This window comes from Mauremys mutica, chromosome 7 (genome assembly GCF_020497125.1).
Source record: "Mauremys mutica isolate MM-2020 ecotype Southern chromosome 7, ASM2049712v1, whole genome shotgun sequence".
NCBI lineage: Eukaryota > Metazoa > Chordata > Testudines > Geoemydidae > Mauremys > Mauremys mutica.
This window is the reverse complement of record NC_059078.1, coordinates 54,801,882-54,820,742: the sequence shown is the minus strand read 5'-3', so window position 1 is coordinate 54,820,742 and position 18,861 is coordinate 54,801,882. Positions and strand designations below refer to the sequence as shown.

The following is an 18,861-nucleotide window of genomic DNA, read 5'->3' as shown; positions in this document are numbered from 1 at the left end:
TCCAGTGTATTGGATTTCTAATGTTTAATGTTCTGTGTACAATAGATGTTAACAGGAGGCAGATGCTATACCCAGGAGAGCTCTCCATCACTAAGGGAGGAGAAAGAGTGGTGGGCTTTGTAGATTTTGTTTTCTTTTAGTTTTTTTAAACTGAATGGCCGTGGAAGCGGCTTGTTAAATGATATGGGCTAAATTCATCCCTTGTGTAAGTCCATGGTATTTCCTCCGCAGTGAATGTGGCCCTGTAGTCACCCTCTTCTGTTCCCACCCCTTTGCACCCCTGATTAAAGGCCTGATTTTTGAAGAGGTTTGTTCCTAATCTCTATTAATAGCATATGCAAATCCTATTTCAGTACTCAAGGATCTAATTTGTGGGTGCCATTGGGCAATTAGGTATCTAAAAGGTAGAGTTTGCCACTGCAGATGCAAAATGGTTCCTGTCAGAACAGGGCACATCTTTTAAAACTCTTCTGAAGGTTTATCAGCCATGTGGAATTTCCAAATTTGAGTAAAAACTGGAAAAATCTCAGTGAAATTGCCACAATTTCCCCCCTTTTTTAAACCAGTTCTTGAACTGACAGAAATATTTAAAATGTATTCAGCAATTTAAAAAAATTGGGGAAGTTTTTCAGAAAAGAATTCCACATATAACATTAACAAATGTAAGACTCACAACATCCCGATGGGGCACTTAATTATATGCCATTTTAAAGATGGGAAGGCTGGGGCAGAGAGAATTTAAGTGGCAAGCCTAAGATTTCTCAGGCCCCGGACTGTGGATGGCTATGTCCTGAGCCATAATCATTAGTTTGTCTTTAATCTATGTTTAAGATCTTTTTAAAACCTAGGGGTTACTGTATTCCTAATCTTTATTTGCACTGCAGGCTGGTTTGGGGAAATTTGCAAATAATCCGGTCAATCCACAGTGGAAATACTATAGCTGGAACCACTCTCCAGCCTTTCTCCCTGGGAGCACTTGGTCCTTGCAGTTCTCACTCTATCCATGGATGGAGTCTGACAAATCATTTTATTAAGCCCTCGAGAGGTGTCTGTTTAATCAACAATAACATTCTTTTATATACAAAAAGATCAGAATTTAGGGCAGGCCAGCATAGGGATATAACACATACCCTCTGTATTCAATATGTGCCTGAAGAAAAGACGTGAATAGTACTGCCTCTCAGCTATTCCTAATGGCTCAAACAGTCCTTATTCACGTGGGTTATCACACTGAAGTCAAAGGAACTGCTCCCATGAATAAGGGTCACACCATCAGGCACTTGGGGTATGTCTACACTGCAATAAAAAACCCATGGCACAGGTCTCAGAGCCTGGGGTCAACTGACTTGGGCTCATGGGGCCCAGGCTGTGGGGCTAAAAATTGCAGTGTAGACGTTAGGGTTTGGGATGGAGCCCAGTCTCTGAAATCCAACCCCCTTGTGGGACTTCCCCCAGCCCGACTCCAAATGTCGACACTGCAATTTTTAGCCCCACTGGCTGGCCCAGGCTCGTGGGGCTAAGCTCAGCTATGCCAATGGTCTGTTGTTGCAGTGTAGATGTACCCTTACTGTTTATAACATGTTGCTGGAACGTTTGCTGGAATGATGTGGGGCCATCGTTATTGGAAGTTCTGGTAACTTCTATTTTCAGAAATACTACTTCTTCACATCCCTGGCTCATTCGGTTAGCAGTGACCACGCTAGCAATGGGTCTGATGCAACCACGTGCAGAGCTGGATCAGAACTCTTCCATCTGGTGCCTTCCTCTCGTCTGTACCATGAGCCCTGTGATTGTAAGCCCTCTCCCTCTTAATAAGGGATCACCCCAACCTAGGTCCCCAAGCCATTTCACAGTGTTTAACCTCTCCCCCTCACTCCAGCTGTCCAGAATTGTGCCCAGGCACAGTAGCAACATCTCCTAGCTGATTGGCAGAACTGCTTCACAACCGCAAGCACTCAAATCATGCGTCTGTCCCCCCAAAAACATGAGAATTAAAAAAAATAATAAATTTGTAGTATTTATTTGCCTTGGGTGGTGGTGTCACCTTTTCAAGCTTTTCTCCCCAACCATGAGGGCTAGAAACTTACTTTTTATTTTAATAAAAGCTGGGAGCCTCATGTAATCACTTGAATCCAGGAGCTGGTTTTTCTTTTTTTTTTTTTTTTTTTAATGCCAAATACCACGGGACATATGATCAAATCAGGAGACTGTGTGTGCAGGAGTTTCTGCACTTTGCACAGTTCTATGTAACACTTCATGTTCTTATGCTAAAATGCCATATTTCAAAGGTTTTTTCATATTTGGGTTTTTTAATATAAAAACACATGTTTGGTATCAAGTAAAAAAGACCTAGTCTTTTATAGGCTCCACTCCAGTTTTAAAGGAAAGTTCTCAGCCCACCTCTATTAGGCCACCTTTTTTTGTCAGTCTTTGGAGTTGGTCATTTAATACAGGATTCACTAGCAAATGGTTCTTGAATTTGTTATGTTTGTGGTATATACACAGATAATTTAAATAAAAACATAAAATACTCTAGCTGGAAGGTTGCAATACAACACTATGTTACTTCTAAGAATCCGGAAAAACATACTTGTAGCCAAAACCAGAGAGAGACAAAGCAATCTGTTCCCTGGCTAAAACAGAGGCATGCCTCATTCTATGCTGAATCTATGCAGACTGACTGAGAACACAGACTGCATGCTTCCTTCAGAGCCCTCTAGCCTGCAAGCAGGACAAGGAAACCCCCTTAGGATTTTAAGGGGAGAGCTTGTAATTTTAACAGTTTTTAGTACACTGCAGTTTTCTTCCTCCTTCCTCCCCACCACAATCCACTCATGCAGATTGACTTTTCCAGTATTTTGTGTGGAATATTTTCGAGCCCTTGCCCTTCCCTGGTGGTGCTGAGATTCCTGTTTCTGAATGGTTTAAAAACCATTTAATTGAATCCCCATAACTGAACCAAGGAAAGAAAACTATCAAATTAACCATCATTAACATTCCTGTATTGCAGAACGGAATCCAAAGTCTGGTCCCCTCTGGTGACAGAGGAGGGAAAGCCCAATCCATACAAGATGAATCTGGCATCTCAACCCCAGGTAAGTAATAATGGGCTTGCGCTATTTGTTGTTTCCTCACTGTGCCCTGTCCCAGAGTGGCATATGACCTGATTCTCAGCTGTGCTAAGCACCTCTAGCTCCAGCTGATTTCAGTGGGAACAGTGGCCTCAAATCTTCTTCAAAGAGCGAGCAGACTAGCTGTGATAGTGCTAGGTTTTTAAGGCCCGGCTTGACAAAGCCCTGGCTGGGATGATTTAGTTGGGGTTGGTCCTGCTTTGAGCAGGGGGGTTGGACTAGATGACCTCCTGAGATCTCTTCCAACCCTGATATTCTATGATCTTTGTGAGGGAGACTGAGCTAGTCCTTATTCTGAACTCTGTTGTGGCCCAGCTGAGCTCTTAATGAGGCTTGATGTGGTGCATGATGAGCTGGGTTTAGAAAGAGCCTTGTGTTCTCTTCATACTCATTTTTTGCCGTACTGCCCGTGATGTGCTAGGCACTCATCTGGCCTAGTGAGAGAGACAGGCCCTGCCTCAAGGAGCTAGCAGCCTCAGGCTGGCTTTGGAACATGGCATAGCCTGGAATGTCGTTATGTCCCAGACATCATTCTATAGCCTTAGAATTGCTCTAGGTCGGGGTGGGCAAACTACGGCCCGGGGGCTGCACCCTAACCCTAACCCGGCCCTCAAGGTCCTGCCAGGGAACAGGATTGAGGGCTTGCCCCGCTCCACGTGGCTCCTGGAAGCAGCAGCATGTCCCCCCTGGCTCCTATGTGTAGGGGCAGCCAGGGGGCTCCGCACGCAGTCCCTGCAACTCCCATTGGCCAGGAACCGCAGCCAATGGGAGCTGCAGGGCGGCACCTGTGGATGGGGCAGCGCACAGAGATGCCTGGCTACGCCTCCATGTAGGAGCTGGATAGGGGACATGCTGCTGCTTCTGGGAGCTGCTTGAGGAAAGCGCCATTCGGAGCTTGCACTCCTGACCCCTTCCTGTGCCCCAAACCCCTGCCCCAGCCCTGATCTCCCTCCTTCCCTCAAACCCCATGGTCCCAGCCAAGAGCACCCTCCTGCACCCCCAGCTCTTCATCCCCAGCCCCACCCCAGAACCCTCACCCCCTCCTGCACCCCAACCCCCAATTTCGTGAGCATTCATGGAGGCCCCCCCATACAATTTCCATACCCAGATATGGCCCTTAGGCCAAAAAGTTTGCCCACCCCTGCTCTAGGCACTGCCCTGAAGAGCTTATCTAAATGACTTGCCAATGGGTGAGCTGTTTAGGGCAGGGACTGTGTGTATATGTGGACAGTGCCTATCACACAGTGGGTGCAACAGAATATAGGCCATAAATTACAGTTTGAGCACTTTAATCTTAACCATTGCTAAGCTTGTTGGCTTTCCTAGATAAGAGAGGCCCCAAAGCAGGGTGGGAGACAAATGATTCATTCTCACAATGACTCATTTATGCTAAAAATTCAGGGACACTGACTAATGGGAAAGCTTTGGAAATGGGGGAGTGCCACCCTTTCAGTTCCTTGGTGGTGTGCATAGTCCATTTGTGGTCCCGGGTTTTGAAGCATGCTAGTGGCCTGTTTCAATTCAATTTCAGGGGACAAAGGCAGTGGAAGTCAATGGGATGTAGACAGCCAACTCCCATTAGTGCCTTTCCCCCTTTATTAGCGTGGCATAGTGCCCTAAGTGGGGCCAGACTTAATACACGAAGGCTCGATCCTCAAATGTATTTTGGCTCCTAACTTCCGTGGAAATCATTGGAAGCTAGAAGCCTAAATGTCTTGATGGATCTGGGCCTAAATGTTTATAACCCATCCTATACAAAGATAATGTGCCCATTTTGTATCACCGTCCATTTGTGATGGGGAGGAGCAGCCTTTGTTTTGTTTTGTTTCATGCCAGGAGATAGAATCATAGATTATTAGGGTTGGAAGGGACCTCAAGAGATCATCTAGTCCAACCCCCTGTCAAAGCAGGACCAATCCCCAAATCCCTAAGTGGCCCCCTCAAGGATTGGGTTTAGCAGGCCAATGCTCAAACCATAAGAACATAACATAAGAACATAAGAAAGGTCGTACCGGGTCAGACCAAAGGTCCATCTAGCCCAGTATCTGTCTACCGACAGTGGCCAATGCCAGGTGCCCCTGAGGGAGTGAACCTAACAGGCAATGATCAAGTGATCTCTCTCCTGCCATCCATCTCCATCCTCTGACGAACAGAGGCTAGGGACACCATTCTTACCCATCCTGGCTAATAGCCATTTATGGACTTAGCCACCATGAATTTATCCAGTCCCCTTTTAAACATTGTTATAGTCCTAGCCTTCACAACCTCCTCAGGTAAGGAGTTCCACAAGTTGACTGTACGCTGCGTGAAGAACTTCCTTTTATTTGTTTTAAACCTGCTGCCTATTAATTTCATTTGGTGACCCCTAGTTCTTGTATTATGGGAATAAGTAAATAACTTTTCCTTATCCACTTTCTCAACATCACTCATGATTTTATATACCTCTATCATGTCCCCCCTTAGTCTTCTCTTTTCCAAACTGAAGAGTCCTAGCCTCTTTAATCTTTCCTCATATGGGACCCTCTCTAAACCCCTAATCATTTTAGTTGCTCTTTTCTGAACCTTTTCTAGTGCTAGAATATCTTTTTTGAGGTGAGGAGACCACATCTGTACACAGTATTCGAGATGTGGGCGTACCATGGATTTATATAAGGGCAATAATATACTCTCAGTCTTATTCTCTATCCCCTTTTTAATGATTCCTAACATCCTGTTTGCTTTTTTGACCGCCTCTGCACACTGCGTGGACATCTTCAGAGAACTATCCACGATAACTCCAAGATCTTTTTCCTGACTCGTTGTAGCTAAATTAGCCCCCATCATGTTGTATGTATAGTTGGGGTTATTTTTTCCAATGTGCATTACTTTACATTTATCCACATTAAATTTCATTTGCCATTTTGTTGCCCAATCACTTAGTTTTGTGAGATCTTTTTGAAGTTCTTCACAATCTGCTTTGGTCTTAACTATCTTGAGTAGTTTAGTATCATCTGCAAACTTTGCCACCTCACTGTTTACCCCTTTCTCCAGATCATTTATGAATAAATTGAATAGGATTGGTCCTAGGACTGACCCTTGGGGAACACCACTAGTTACCCCTCTCCATTCTGAGAATTTACCATTAATTCCTACCCTTTGTTCCCTGTCCTTTAACCAGTTCTCAGTCCATGAAAGGACCTTCCCTTTTATCCCATGACAGCTTAACCACTGAGCTATCCCTCTCCTCCCAATAAACCTTGGGGGTTGACAGCTTTAAAAACAAAATTTCCCAATGTTATTTTCAGCCTCTGCCTTTGGCTGTGATTTGGCTCTGTTAGCAGAGGCCCGGTTTCACATAGCTCCTTGTGTCCAATCCCCAAATAATTTTGTGCGCCAAATTCAGATGGTTACACTTGTGTAAATGTGGAGTAACTGCAGTGAAATCAGACGAGTTGCTCTGGATTTGCACCAGTATAACGGATCAGAATCTGGCCCTAGAACTTCCCATGTTTGAGGGTTTTGGGGTTTTTTTTCCTAGCAAAATTAGAATATGTGAGAATAGTTTATTATGTAACCAGGAAAATACTAATTTGTCCTGCTACATTTGTGTGGTAAACTTGTACCACAAAACGAGCCTTCGTATAGAATAAGACCATCTTGATGTAGTAACTTGGAGCTGTTTGCCCAGGAGCTATCCTGGATCTCATCTTTTTCACTGATTACCCCCCCCCCCCCCATACCAGGCTGGGGGGATCAGTGTTCATGGTAGGCTAGCAGCTGATGTACAGAACTTGCTGTAGCACTCCTCCCAGTCAACTCCTCAAGTGACTGAGACAAGTAAAGCTACAGCAAGTCACACAAGCTGGTAGGACAAATGTTAGGGTGGGAGGGGATAAGGCAGAGGTGGACATCATGGCTGTGGGTTCTCTGGTGGGTCTCTAGCCTGTGAGTGTTATGGAGAGCTGGGGCTCAAACCATCGGATTCACGCTTTTCTACCTCCAAACACTGGAGAAGTTCAGAGCTGGAGCTTGTGACTTGGCCACCTTGGCTAGGGCTAGTCTCATAGCATGCTCTGACACTGCATTGCAGCACTACAGAATATTGTATAAACTCCATCCTTTGGAAGAGGTGGGCAGACATGACCCTCGAAGTACTAAAAATCCCCCAGCACTTCTGTAAAAGCAAGGATAACCCCAGTGCTTGGCTAATGCTTCCTCTCTTAAATGAAGCAAGAGTTAAATCCAAGACTATGCGAGAACTATTGCTGAGCTTATACTGGCTGTTGAATTTACCTGCATAGTTTTGCCACCAACCTCTCTCTGTTTTGTAAATCATTAAAAATGCCTAGCGGTGTGGATTCTTTTCAGTTTAAAACAGGGGCAGACCAAGGAGTTCTCAGGAATTCTGGTGATGAGCACAGTATAAACCCCTGAATAGACAAAATAGGGACTGTGTAGTCCTGAGGTGCAGCCTTCAGCTCTCTTGTTCCCGTAAGCACAGGACAAAAGACTTGATTCAAGTTCAACTGCAGGTTTTTATTGCTTAAGAACTCAGGCAAGCAGTTTCTATTGGCTTATAAAGAAAGCTCTAAGTGAAAGCAAACATTATGGGTGTGCCCCTTTGATTGTCAGCCCTCAGCTACCAACTGCCTGCTGATGCGGCTCTCAGAGACATGGAGGGTTGGAAGGGATCAGGAGAGGTCATTGAGGCAGGGCCAAGTATACCAGACCATCCCTGACAGGTGGTAGGTGTAACCTGTTCCTAAAAACCTCCAGTGATGGGGATTCCACAACCTCCCTTGTTACAGAGCTTAACTAACCTTATAGTAAAGTTAGAAGGTGTTTTCTATGTTCCAACCTAAATCTCTCTTGCTGCTTTCTTCTTTTCCTACCTTCAGTGGACATTGAGAACAATTGATTCCTGTCCTCTTTGACAGTCCTTACCATATTTGAAGACTGTGATCAGGTCCCCCCTCAGTCTTCTCTTCTCAAGATTAAACATGAACATTTTTTTAACCTTTCTTCACAGGTCAGGTTTTCTAAACTTTTATTCATTTTTGTTGCTCTTCCCTGGACTCCCTCAAATTTGTCCACATCTTTGCTGAAGTTTGGTACTCAGAATTGGACACGATACTCCCATCTTGAGGCCTCACAAGTGCTGAGTAGAGCAGAACAATTACCTCCCATGTCTTACATAAAACACTCCTGTTAATACACCTGTGACAGGGTAGGGGTAAAACCCCCTTTGAAGCCCTGCCAAAATGCTGGCTGCAGCCTGCTCTCTGGCCAGGTGGCCTGGTGTAGAGATGCAGGTACTCAGCAGGGAGCCCAGCTGCAAGCCCTAACGAGGGCTGGCTCAGAGGAGCATACTGAGCTAAGTAGGGACAGCTGGTCTGGAGCAGGAGAGGGCTATAAAAGCCCTGGGCAAATCTCAGTGGGGAGGCTAGCCTGGGAGGAGACAGGAGGGCAGTATCGCTGTCTCCTTGCCGACAAGGAAGCCTCAAGGGCCAGGAGACCCTGGGGAGGGTCTGGGGGGCACTAACTGTTGGGGAATCTGGGAACTGCATGAGCACTATAAATAAAGACACTTGGGATGATCCAACAAAAGGAGAAGTGAACACTCTTTATTATACCAGCCGAAACACAGGGTGCAGGCACAAAAGTGAGAGAGCCTGCACAGGACCCTGTGACAACACCCAAGAATATTTGTCTTTTTTTGCAACAGCATTACATTTTTGGCTCAGATTCAACTTTTGATTCACTCTAACCCCCAGATCTTTTTCAGAGGTACTACTGCCTAGCCAGTTATTCCCCATTTTGTAGGTGTGCATTTGATTTTTCCTCTCTAAGGGAAGTATTTTGCATGTGTCCATATTGAACTTCATCTTTTTGATTTCAGACCAATTAATTCTCCAATTTATCAAGGTAACTTTGAAATCTAATCCTGTCCTCCAAAGTGCTTGCAACCCCTCCCAGCTTGGTGTCATCTGCAAGTTTTATAAGTGTACTCTTCACTGCATTATCCAAGTCATTAATGAAAATATTGAATAGTACCCGATCTAGAACAGACAGCTGTGGGACCTCACTAGATTCGTCCTGGCAACATATGGGCATCCCTGGATTAAAGGGTTACTTCCAGTGTCTCTAGGCTTAATCTTCACATCAGGTTTGTCATCACTCTCCTCTTAGAGCCTGTTTAAAAGTGAAGCCAGCTGCAGCAGTCTTAACAAATTGAGGCACTGGATAAATCGCCCTCTCCCCTTTAGTATACAAGCAGGACAAACTGGCACAGTGAGGGAAGAGTTCTGCAATCCAGCCCATAATCAGAAGAGCCCACTGAGCTTGCCAGCTTTGCCAGTGCCTCTTTAAATGTCTTGAGCCAGTCTGCCAAGAAAAAGAGATTAATGACATGAATAACACCCACTTTTAATAAGCCCTAGGGGGTTTTGTCTGAATCCCTTTCAATGACTGACTGCTGCAAGTGATACTTTGCAGCATAGACACTGTGTGACTGCAATGTCAACTTGAGAATGCTAATTTCTCCCAGAAATGTGGCAAACATGCCAGGTTGGCTAACTTGGGGGCTCTGTGTATAGAATAGCAAATTAGACTTCATAATCTTGTCTGTTGCAAATGGGTTTTTTATCCATCATCATACCCTGAGCAGAACATGCTGTCTATACCAGCCTTGCAAAACTTCCAAGAATTTTACCAGCATAGGCCTAATAAAATGATGATTTAACTTTTTACCAACATCATTGTACAAGTTATTATATTTTACTTTTGTTGGGTGAGTAGATGTTTTTGTTGGACATGCAGAATCTTAAAAGCAACTATCATTATAGCTTACTCATAATTAAAAATGAGTAAATTATTCTTAGAATAGTTAGATATAGAATTTTCATTTATTCACTTGCAGAACAGATAGCATGTGTTTTGGGGTGGCTTTTTGCTCTGCCAGAAGCATAGTACTTGTTCATATGAGTGTGGGAACCGTATACTGAACAGAATGACTAGTTTTGGTCCCATGTTACATACACAACTATATGTGGTTCATTTAGGGGCTGATCCAAAACTCATTCAAATTCAATCATTCAAATGAATAGCTAGGACTGTGGGATGTTTAGTCCTAGAGAGTTATGGCTGTGGTAGCATATGTATCACATTGTAGAGTGATGATAAAACCAGCTTTTACCAAAAAAGCCTGTAACCCTCCAGTAGTGATGGGTCAGCTAGCTGATGTAGTTCTGTGTTGGGTGTGACTATTAACTTTGGAGGAAGGAAATGACTGGCATATTTGCTCAATTATTTCACTTGTGCTTCTTACCCAAATCTTAAGGGTGTCACATTCAGCATCTGTTTCCACTTGAGTTACCCTTTTTCCCATGCCCCCCCGCCCTCCCCATGGAAAGGACAAAACCACTAGAACCACCTGTCCTCTGTGTTTCATAGGGATCCCAATAGGAGAGGAAGGATGACTTGCTGGTTAAGGTATTGAGTTGGAACCGGGGAGATCTGGGTTAAATTCCTGGCCCTGCTACAGACTCCATGGATGACCTTGGGCAGTGTGCCTCAGTTTCCCAATCTATAAAATGGGGAATAACACTTCTTTTCTCCCACCCTTTGTCTGTCTTGCCTATTTAGAGTGCAAGCTCTTTGGGACAGGGTCTGTCTCTTACTATGTCTGTGAAGTGCCAGCACAGTGGGACTCTGATCTCAGTTTGCGCTTTTAGGTGTGTTGATAGTCAAATAATAATAAGCAGATAAAATGGGCTGTGAGAGCAGCTTCGGGAGTGTTCTAAGCTGCAGTAGTTTCCAGGTGATCTGGCCCATTTCCCAAAGGATCCTCTCTTCCTACTTTGAGGCAGAAATATTAGAACATCCCCAAAAATCTAAGTGGAAGATTAAGGTTTAAGGCTCTTTTAACCAAAAATTGTGTAAACTTAACGGAACAGTGATCTTTGTTTTGTCTTAAATAAGACATAACCTGCAGAAACATGTTCTAGTTACTTCTGAGAGTGAATAGCAACATTCAGGTGATGGCTGAAACAGCCAGCCACATGTATCAACTTTCCCGAGGCTTCCTTAGGCAGCGCTGCTCACATCCTATGGGGTGATGTAATTGTTTCCATTTTGTATATTTGTCTCCATGGAGATTTAGAAGCCACAAAGTATAGAGAATGGGTGTGTTGTTGAGATGACCTTTGATAAGGCTGTGGGTGTACTAGCAGTCTGTGTGAAGCAATTGTCTATAACGTAACCGTCTCCAGTTGGAGATGGCTGAACTTTGTTGGCTGTTGGTGACCTCCTGTTTTTCTGTGTTTAGGCAGCATTACTACGTGGGTATGGAATGCTTTAGGAAAGTCAGAGAGAGAGAGGATGCGGGAAGCTGGTCAGACTGCTTTGTCCCCTTGCCTCCCCCCCATCAAAAAAATCTTCCAAATTTCAACTCTGCTTTCAAAACATGAGAAAAGCTTTTGGAAGGATGAGAAAAGAGTAAGGTTATGTGAAGACACCCTAATCCCCAAGAGCCGTGACACATCCCGTGGATCTCCGAGAGAGAGATGGGAGCTCAGACAGATTGATCTGTGCACTGGGAATCAGTGAGAAAGTTGGCTGCAATAACTTTGTTTCTAAAGTTGTTAAATCTTTTGGCTTAAACATACTTCTGTGAACTGTGCTCTTAAAGGCAGAGATGCAAAGCTAGCATGGTGTGTGATGGGTTTGAGCTGAGAAGTTTGGTTCCAGATCTGAACAACTCCTCTCAATAAACCTAAAGCTCATTGGAGCTGAGATTTGGACTTAGACCCATCTCTAGTGTAGAGCAGATAAACAATGGACACCAAGAAATGTTAATATTCTTCTCTTGGAGCAGATATCTAGGGGCAGTATCCAGTTTGGCTGGCCCCAGATGCTCAAAAATAATGAGATTGGTTTAAAAATACCAGGAGATCTTCAAAATTCTGTGTTCTCATTTGCCCCCTGAGTTTGAAGCCTTTGTGGCAGAGGAGGGGGTCAGATTTTCAAGCTTTTCTCCCCAACAACAAGAGCTAGAAACTTACTTTTTAAATAAAAACAGAGAGTCTCATGTAGCCCCATGACGCCACCAGCTGGGGTTGTAAGAAGCACCAAATATCGCAAGACTCTAAAATCAGGAGAGTTGACAACACTGAGTCCTGAAATGGGATTTCAGCAGCTTCCGTGCTGTAGCACTACCTTGCTTGGGGCCAGGGCCGGCTCCAGACCCCAGCGCGCCAAGTGCGCGCTTGGGGCGGCGTCCCGTGGGAGGGCGGCAGGCGGCTCCGGTGGACCTCCCGCAGGCATGCCTGCGGAGGGTCCGCTGGTCCTGCGGCTCCGGTGGACCTCCCGCAGACGTGCCTGTGGAGGGGCCGCTGGTCCCGCGGCTTCGGTGGAGCATCCGCAGGCATGCCTGCGGGAGGTCCACCAGAGCTGCGAGACCACCGGACCCTCTGCAGGAGGTCCACTGGAGCCGCGGGACCGGAGACCGCCAGAGCGCACCCCGCGGTGTACCGCCCTGCTTGGGGTGGTGAAATTACTAGAGCCGCCCCTGCTTGGGGCACAGTGGGGAGGCAGCAGTATCTCTTTGAATGCTGCTGAAGGAGGAGTGGTAGCAAGGACCCTTGCCCCTCCTAGTACAGCTTTTGGCTTTACTTGGAAAGGAGAGTGGGATGACGGGAGGAGGTGGGAGAATGGAAGCTTTGACTGTAGGGAAGAAGAATCCTGCTCCTCAGTCCCTTTTATTTTCCCTGTGTGACACAACTCCTCAGAATTTCCTGTTCCTGGTGTACCAGGTGTAGGCAGGCAGGCTCAGCCCAACGGGATCCAAGTGTGGATTGGCTTAGTGTGGGGGGGATCCAGGTATGGGGTGAGAGGTTTGGGTGTGGGTGGCTCAGTGGAGGATCTAGATACACAGGGTCTGATTGGGGATTCCAGGTGCAGGGGCAATAGGACTCTACAAGTGAAGGTGGTTGGGGTTTGGGGGGGGTGTGGGGTGGGTGTGGGGGACACAGTGGGAGGGTCTGGGTGCTGGGGGAGTGGGGCTTGGTGGGGTGGGGGTCCAGATGCAGCTGGTTGGGAATCAGTGGGGCTGGGGTCTGGGTGTGGGGGGCTCGTCAGAGGGGTACAGATGTAGGGGGTAGGGCTTGTCAGGGTGAGGGTTCAATGGGCCTGCTTAATGGAGGAGCCCTAGATGCTGCTGAGGGGATGCCATATGCCAGGCTCATGACTCCCTTATCCCCTTTCATTCTCCACTCCCCCACACATTCCCCTCCCCCTCCCCTCCCCTCCCTCGCACATTCCACCCCACCTCCCCTTTCTTCCCCCGCCCCTGCCTCTTTCCCTCACCCCCTTCCCTCATTTCCCCCAGCCCCACTGCGGGCACTCACTGTTGCACAGAATAGAAAACAGGAGGGCTCTCAGCACACAAAAGGGGAGCATGACTGGCACTAGGACCCAGGAGGTGATGCTCCCCCCCCCCCCCCCCAGCATGTCTTCCCTTTACTTTGGTGCCATTTTCTGCAGGGAAACACAGGAAAGCTGGGGGTGGGGGGTGTTTTCTGTGGGCACACAGTCCCGCAGAATCCCCTCAGGAGTATTATTATACACGTGTCTGAAACAGTTTTCTACTTGCATCCTCTTAATGGGGGGTTTTAATAATTGCATTGGGCCAGTTCTTTGCTGGGGTAAGAATATTGATTCTTCCCTTGGGTAATTGACAGAGTGGTCACTCTCATTTCTTGCTACCATCCACAGTCTCTGCCATGGGAAAGACTATATGGGCAGAAGAGCAGTGTCGTCATTGTGCTTGAAATAAGACTTGAACAAAAGGCTTGAACACTGCTGGGTAAATGGGACGTTAACTTCTTATTGTAGGGGTCCGTCTTTCATCAGTGTGTGGGAAACCTACAGGTCTAATGCCCAGGCACTCCAATTGGAGATGACATGTGAAAGTTCCTCTTTCTAGCCCACACATGTCTGGCTCTAGCTACCTCATTGGTTTCTAATGACTTGAAACTCATGAATGGGAGCATTTCTGATTGACTCTGTCAGTTTGGGGACAGCAGCCAGCTGGCTAAGGAAATCTAGAAATGTTACCAAACATTAAAATGAACATTTTGTGAGGAATTTCTTTGTCCTTTTGAAATGGGTGGTTTATTCTGTACCAGTCAAACTGGTAGCATTGCGTTAGGGTTCTGAGATGTACAGAAGGAGTGCTGTGTTAATTGCGGTAAGGGACTGTAGACCCAGGAAGCTAAGGTGGTGATGAGGCCTCTGGTTAATACTGTGTCACTTGGGCCTGAGACCCTTAACAATAGAACAGGGGTCATTGCAAATTTGAAAGAGCTAAAGCAGGTTGAAAAATGTCGAAATTCATCATTTCCACTGCAGTTTGCATTGAAATTTCAACAGAAAAAGGAGGATTTTTGTGAAAACTTTGTCCCACTATTCTCCCAGCCCTAGTGAGCTCCTGCTGTACCCTCTGCATATTGTGCTCAAGCCTGATGCTGTCCTTCTGAGTGCTGGTCTAAACCAACGCTTAGTGCACTTGCCATGCACAGTCGATGTGAGCCCTGCTGTCCCACATTGACCATTCCCTAGTGCACTTCAATCTGCTCTGCTTTGAAATGGGAGCAGGCCAAAGCGCACTAGGGAATTGTGAGTGTGCAGCAGGGTCCATGTGGACACACAGGCTGTGTCTGCACTACAGAGCATACCCACGCTACCCCGCTAGTGTAGACACAGCCTGCACCAACAAGGAGTTTTTCTGCAAGTGTGGGACCATCATCTCTCCGAAAGACATTGACAAGCCGCCTTCTGTTGACATAGCTCTCTACACCAGGTATTTGTCAGGGTCTCTTGTTCAGTCCGGGGTCTGGTTTTTTCACACACCCGACCAGCATAGGTATGCGCACAGAGCATTTATGCATAGACCAGGCCTTAGTGTTGAGCAGACTAACGTGGGGTAGATTTACACCCGAGCATACTGTGAACTGAGTGTTCATTTAGATAAGCCCTGACAGAAACAAGTAATTCATTTTAGGCCTTGTCTACACTACAGAGTTTTGTCGACAAAAGTTATGTTGCTTTAATTAAACTGCTGTAGCTTCCTGTGTTGGTGGAGTGCATCCACAGTAACAGCTCTTGCATCGACACAGAGAGCAGTGCACTGTGGGTAGTTATCTCACTGTGCAATTGGCTGCAGGGTGCTTTAGGAAGGGTTTGCAATGCCTCATGGGGCAGGTACAGTATCACATGATACAGGTTTCTCAATCCCATGTTCCATGGGCATCCTGCTAGATTGTCAGCCACTTTTCAACTGAAGTGTGGGGGGGAGGGAGAGGAGAGTGGTGTGTCTGGGGGTGGGAGAGTCTGTGCTGAGGAATATCAAAGTAGCACAGCAGTCCCCACCCACCCCCCACACATACTCCCCACAGCAGCAGTCTGCCTGCCACTATATTCCTAGTGCAGGGCAGACGGGAGCATTGCATGTTAATGATTTGCTCTTTGTTCCGGGAGCATAGCAGCAGCTGGCTGTCAGACACTTCCCAGAGCTTTGAAAGGGGAGAGGTGCATGACTGCAGGGCAGCAGAGATCAAAACAGTGAGCAGAGCCATAGGTGCACACTCTGTGGGTGCTCTCAGGCTGGAGCACCCACGGGGAAAAATTAGAGGAGTGGGAACATGGTGCGCTCAGGGGAGGAGGCAGGGAAGAGGCTGGAGTGGGGATTTGGGGAAGGGGTTGGAATGGGGGCGGTGAACGGGTGGGAAGAGGTGGGGTGAGGGAGACCTCATGGAAGAGGTGGAATGGGGATGGGGTGGGGTGGGGTCGAGCACCCACGTGGAAGAGCACCCAAGTCGGCGCCTATGAGCAGAGCGGTCATGACGGGCATTGTGGGATACTGGTGGAAGCCAGTTATGTCAACAAAACAAACAGCAGCGTCTACACTGATGCTACGACGCTTAAAGTTTGCTGCAAAAAGCTCTATGCCTCTCGTTGAGGTGGTTTTATTTTGTTGGCAAAACAGGAGAGTTTTGCCGCCAAAAGTAGCTTTGCAGTGTTTACACCTGCCCTGTTTTTGCCGACAAAACTTTGTAGTGTAGACAAGGCCTTAATGTTCACGTGCGCAGCTGGTGTCATGTCCCAGCTTGCACAGCATTTAACAGTGTTTCTGTCAAGAGCAGTATGTGAATAATTCCATTTGTAGCTGCAGCAGTCTCTGCTTCAGAAGAATCTTCCTTGAGCATGTCTCTTCTTCAGAATTTGGTCCTTTTCTTATTAAATAGCAACTTTCTATAGCCAGTGATTCCAGCTGTCCTGTAATATCTGCCTGAAGCAGCATAATCTAATGGCTAGTCCAGAGGGCCTGGGAATGGGCATGCCTGGCCCCAGTTAGCTCTGTGTTCTTGTCCTGTCACTTACCTGTAGATGAGGTTCAGACTTACCCAGCATTAAGTGCTTTGGATGAAAAGTGCTATTGAAAGGCAAGATGACAGTGGAATATTTAAAAAAACCCAAAAACCTTCCGTTCTTTATTTTGATTAAATAAATACTAAGGAATTTTGGTTCCGGAGTTTTTGATCAAATAGATGGGAGGCTCAGATTGGAAGACTGTCATCTTGCCTTTCAATAGCACTTTTCATCCAAAGCATTTAATGCTGGGTAAGTCTGAACCTCATCTACAGGCCCAGAAATGGGGAGTAGAGAGGTAAGTGACAGGACAAGTCCCGAGCTTTTTTATTTTTATTTTTTTATTAATGGAATGGTTTGATTCTGGAGCACAAATTGGCACAACCGCCCTCTCACTGAGCCCCCTGTAAGCCAGCCCTGGAAGCAGGACTGTTCAGATTTATCATGTAGCAGGTGAAATCCACTGTCTTGATAACTAACCTATGGGTATTTGTTACTCAGGAACCACATGCAAGAATTTTTAATGCCTTTCCATTTCGCCTCTTTATGTCAGCGAGAATATGAGGGGATCTTTTCAGAAGTGGCTAGTAATTTTTTGAATGCCTCAATTTTTCAATGCCCAACTTGAGATACCTTAACCAGGCCTGACTTTTGGATAGTACTGAGCACCCATCCTCTGAAAATCCAGCCTCTTGAAGGTATGAAAGGTTGGACCCCTCCCTCCCCCCGATCCACTAGTCACGTTTGAAAATGTCAGCCTACATTAGATCTGAATGGAAGCCCAGCCACATGATAAATCTGAACAGTCCTGCTTCCAGGGCTGGCTTACAGGGGGCTCAGTGAGAGGGCGGTTGTGCCAACTTGTGCTCCAGAATCAAACCATTCCATTAATAAAAAAATAAAAATAAAAAAGCTCGGGACTGAATGCAGTGGATCCAGTGAAGTTTGCTGACAGCTCAAGGCAATAGCTCTGCTAGGTGTGCCCCAGCCCTGCTTCCCAGTGATCTGTCTTCGCTGAAGCCTAATGTCTGCATTATGGACTCTCTCACTGTCAAGCAGAGCGAGCAGCTGTGGATAGGGATGCTCATAGCACGAAGATCTTCGGCCTGCTGAGAGCTCTGTCCCTGTGTAGGGTCGCAGCTGGGTGGATTTGGGAGAGTGCTTCTCTGGTTACGCAGAGCTGTCCTTGTGCTGCATGTTCATCGGGCTGCCCTGGCACTTCCCACCTGCATGTCAGACACTTCTGATGTTGCCTTTGCTCCCTTGCATGCAGGAAATAAGGCACATAGGAAGCGCACACAACCGGAGTGCTATGCCATTCACTACTGCCACTGCTTCCAGCACTGCCCCCAAAGTGATCACTGCCCAGTACAACAGCCCCGCAGGCCTCTACTCCTCAGAAAACATCCAGACCTTCAACAGTGCTGTGGAGTCTAAGTCATCTGGTGATGCCCAGGACACCAGCAAGCCGTAAGTAGTTCCCCACTTCTCTCTCCCTGCCCCCTCCTTGCTGGGATGTCTGTTGTCATGGAGTGAACTTTGTCATAAACTCATTGCAGGCGTATCCATTTTTTAACATGGGACAATTCTCTTTCAGGCTTGTGGAAAGAGTGCAGCTAGCAGGTGTGAGACTGGATGCGGTCCAGGGGGGCTTGGCTTGTGGGGGCAGGGAATATTCTGCAAGGTGCAAAGGTGAAATTAACAATTGTGTGTTTTTGTTTGCCAGAGACCAGCGCAGTTTCAGCGTGCGTTCAGCATGACATACCAGCCCTTAAAATCACCCTCTGACCGAAACAGGTGCCCAATGCTTTATTATCAGCACTTTGTACAATTAGTCTTTTCTTCTGGCTTTGCAAGCAGTGCTGGAAGGGTGCAGTGTGGTACGGAGGAAAGAGCAGCCCCTTTTCAGAGAAGGCTTTGAAATCTTACAGGGACAATGTCAAGGCTTGGAGTTTTTATTAAACTGCCCTTTTCTTTGGATTTTAAAGAATTGCAAAGAGCCCTGGGCAGTTGTTTCTCTTCTGCTCAACCTGTTACATGGTTGAGATTGCAAATCTGAAAACATACTCTATCCCAACAGCAATCCAAGCAGAACAGCCATGGGGGTGGGTTTGTATTTGCATCTGACCCTTGCCAAGTAACTCTCACTTCACCAAAAAAACTAGCCTGCTTCTGGGCTGAAGTGCTAGAAACAAACCCGAGTATGTCCAATGGTGTGAGCACAGGGCTGGGAGCCAGGAACCTGCTGGGCTCTGTTCCTGGCTCTGACACTGGCTTCCTCTCTGACCTGGAGCAAGTCGCTCACTTAGCCTCCCGATGTCCC

General features: G+C 46.6%; 1 protein-coding gene across 3 annotated transcripts in view; it reads left to right on the top strand.

Annotated features, from left to right (window-relative positions):
• The window catches only part of PDLIM1 (PDZ and LIM domain 1), an 88,271-nt gene that overhangs the window by 52,655 nt on the left and 16,755 nt on the right, over window positions 1-18,861 (top strand). For 2 of the 3 annotated variants that reach the window (XM_045024160.1, XM_045024161.1), the window contains exons 3-4: window positions 3,011-3,095; window positions 18,265-18,335. In XM_045024160.1, coding sequence (XP_044880095.1) covers window positions 3,011-3,095; window positions 18,265-18,335 — 156 coding nt within the window. Of the gene's footprint in view, window positions 1-3,010; window positions 3,096-17,811; window positions 18,009-18,264; window positions 18,336-18,861 lie in introns of all 3 variants that reach the window. The other variant, XM_045024163.1, reaches the window with a different exon arrangement.